At 53.6% G+C, this 2,601-nt stretch overlaps 1 protein-coding gene across 1 annotated transcript; it reads left to right on the forward strand.

The window, feature by feature from the left end:
* The first annotated feature begins 1,048 nt into the window (after positions 1–1,048).
* On the forward strand, positions 1,049–1,979 carry LOC136494928 (uncharacterized). The gene has a single exon (XM_066491094.1). The coding sequence runs from the start codon at positions 1,147–1,149 to the stop codon at positions 1,705–1,707; it is 561 nt and encodes a 186-aa protein (XP_066347191.1). The 5' UTR covers positions 1,049–1,146; the 3' UTR covers positions 1,708–1,979.
* Positions 1,980–2,601: the final 622 nt, after the last annotated feature.

Below are 2,601 nucleotides of genomic sequence, written 5' to 3' on the forward strand. Positions count from 1 at the left end.
AACCTAAGTTGAACTAAGAATAAATTATTCAGCCAAATTCGAGTAGAGTGAACTCGAACATGGGGTTTATATACCAACACTACACATCAAGGTAGTCCCTTAAAATTTTTTTATTCTATTAGTTAGGTTGTTTTGTCAAGTTCCCTAAGGCCTTGTGTTGGATGCATGCGTATCCACTTTAATCCACATGTGTTGTAGTAGATTGGAATGGAATTTAGTTTAATTTCACTTCAATCCACTTCAACACATGTGGATTAAGATAAATACATGCGCATCCAAACAAGGCCTAAGTTGGTCTTTTGGGGGTTTTCAGTGTACCGCAAAAACATGAAATTGACCTATACAACCATAGGTACCTGTTGCACGTGCAGGTTGCAAGAATTTTGTGCGCGGCTCATTTTGTCACAGACGCCTAAATAATTGAGACTGTAGCAAGTAGCCTTCACATGTGCGATAGTATGACTAAGCTGATCCTGACCACACTGCTTGAATTCCTCTTGATCAAGCACAGATCATACTTCAGAGGGCATGTTTGTCTCTGTTTGTTCAACTGTCTCCTTCAGAGCTTCGCCTTTTTCATTTTGTACGAAACGGTATGTCCGTAAGGTCAGAGGGAGAGGTTGTTTATATGATTCTGGCTTGAGACCGGGACTTTTATTTCTATGACTCTGATAGTGTAGTAGCAATAGCAAAGCTCTGTATCTTCAGAATGTGTGCAGGCTCTGCTCACAGCTATTAGCTGTGGATCGGAGCACTGGAACTACGGCGAAATGTAACGTGATGGAGTACGATGCAGCACTAGCTCGTGGTCGTGGAGGCAACGCAAAGTGGATTGGAGTACGTGACAAAAGTCATAGGCACCAACTGTGTCGTGCCGTGCCACTCGTCGGGTTGGAGAAACGGACGGTCGGGATGACACCCATGATGTCCATCCGTCAGACGCGACATGCAAACGTACAATTATTCCAGCGTCCGGCCGTTTACCCCCATGACTTTGGTATAAACTCCAGCTCCCAGCACGATGGCCAGCGCCCTGCAGATCGAGCGCGCGCGCGCACACACACACACACGCACACCGGCAGTGCCACAGCGCGTGGCAGAGCCGAGCGAGCGAGCGAACCGGTCGGCGGCCGCGCGCGGGCGAGCATGGACTGGCACGCGTGGCTGTCGGGGGCGCGGCTGGAGCCGGCGCTGGTGTATGAGTACGCGCTGGTGTTCGCGCGCAACGAGCTGGAGGCCGACGACGTGGCCTTCTTCGACCACGAGTTCCTCCACAGCATGGGCATCTCCGTCGCCAAGCACCGCCTCGAGATCCTCAAGCTCGCCTGTCGCGACCGCCGGAGCCGCGCCCGCCCCGCGGCGCTGGCCCGGCTCCTCCTCGGCCGTGTCGCCAGGTACGTCCGCTCGCTCGTGCGCCGCGACGAGGACGGCTCCACGGCGCTCGTGCTGGTCCCGAGCCAGCTGCAGCACCCCGACGTCGTCGGCCGCAGCCCGTGCGCCGGCGGCGTCTCCAGGCACAAGCAGCAGCGCCGCGGCGGCAAGGCGCTACGGCGTGCCAAGTCGGAGCCCAATAAGGCGCCTGCGCCCAGGGCCTCCATCGGCGGGAGGGCCGCCGCGGCCGTGCACGCGGTAGGCGACGTGGAGAGCGGCGACGGCGACGAGATGGTCAGGTGGGACCGCCTGTTCCAGGACCTCAAGCCCAACTGACGCCGCCGCCATTTGCCACGTCATCGAAGTGCTGCTGGGACGACGATCAGTGTTCTGAGTGCTAATAACGGTTGTGCTTGTGTTTGATAAGTGAGTGTGGTTGCTTTGCTGTCGATCTTGTTTGCATGTAATGTACAGTCTACGTTAGTCTATGCTTGGAACTGGCCATCGGACGTCTGGTTTTGCCGTCTGATGGGCTCTCGGCTTGAAGTTGTTGACGTGTAATAATTTAATAAACATGGTGATCTCTGCAGTCTGCTTCTGTTCTTTCATTTGAACGAGTTTATATCCTGTTCATTTGCGTTGCCAGGAGTTCAGTCAACACATGATGATGAGCTGCTGCATTTCTGTAGTACATGTTCGCATTTCGATCAAACCAACATCAATTTGGGGGTTGGTCACTAGCTCCCATGTAGTGGTTACTCGTAGACCGTAGTAGTTTGGTGTGGGCATTTGGTACGTACCATGTACCAACAGCGACCCGTGCTACCTTGCCTGATCGGTACAGATCGAGCAACCCTGCACGTACTACCAGTTTATGTTAGATATTATGGGCTTGGTCCATTTATTTAATATCTCTATTAAACTCTATGGTCCGTACATGTGCATTAATGGTTTTATACCACATGGGAATTTAATCGAGAGGCGACTCTACTTAAATACTTGATCATTGATCGATCTATTTGAGAAGTAAAAGAGAATCACCTGGATGCCATACGCGCGCGCGCGCGCCGCCGCCGCCGCCCGGCCCGGCCCGAGCCCGTGCGCGAGGCAGGCGGGCGGCGAGCGAGCGAGCGAGCGGACGGACGGTGCCGTCGGCTTCTCGTCTTCTGGCCTCTGTCTATAAATCAAATCCTCTCCTCTCGGTTAGTTTCTCTTGGCGAAGTACACCAC

Source organism: Miscanthus floridulus, chromosome 11 (assembly GCF_019320115.1).
Source record: "Miscanthus floridulus cultivar M001 chromosome 11, ASM1932011v1, whole genome shotgun sequence".
NCBI classification, from domain to species: domain Eukaryota; kingdom Viridiplantae; phylum Streptophyta; class Magnoliopsida; order Poales; family Poaceae; genus Miscanthus; species Miscanthus floridulus.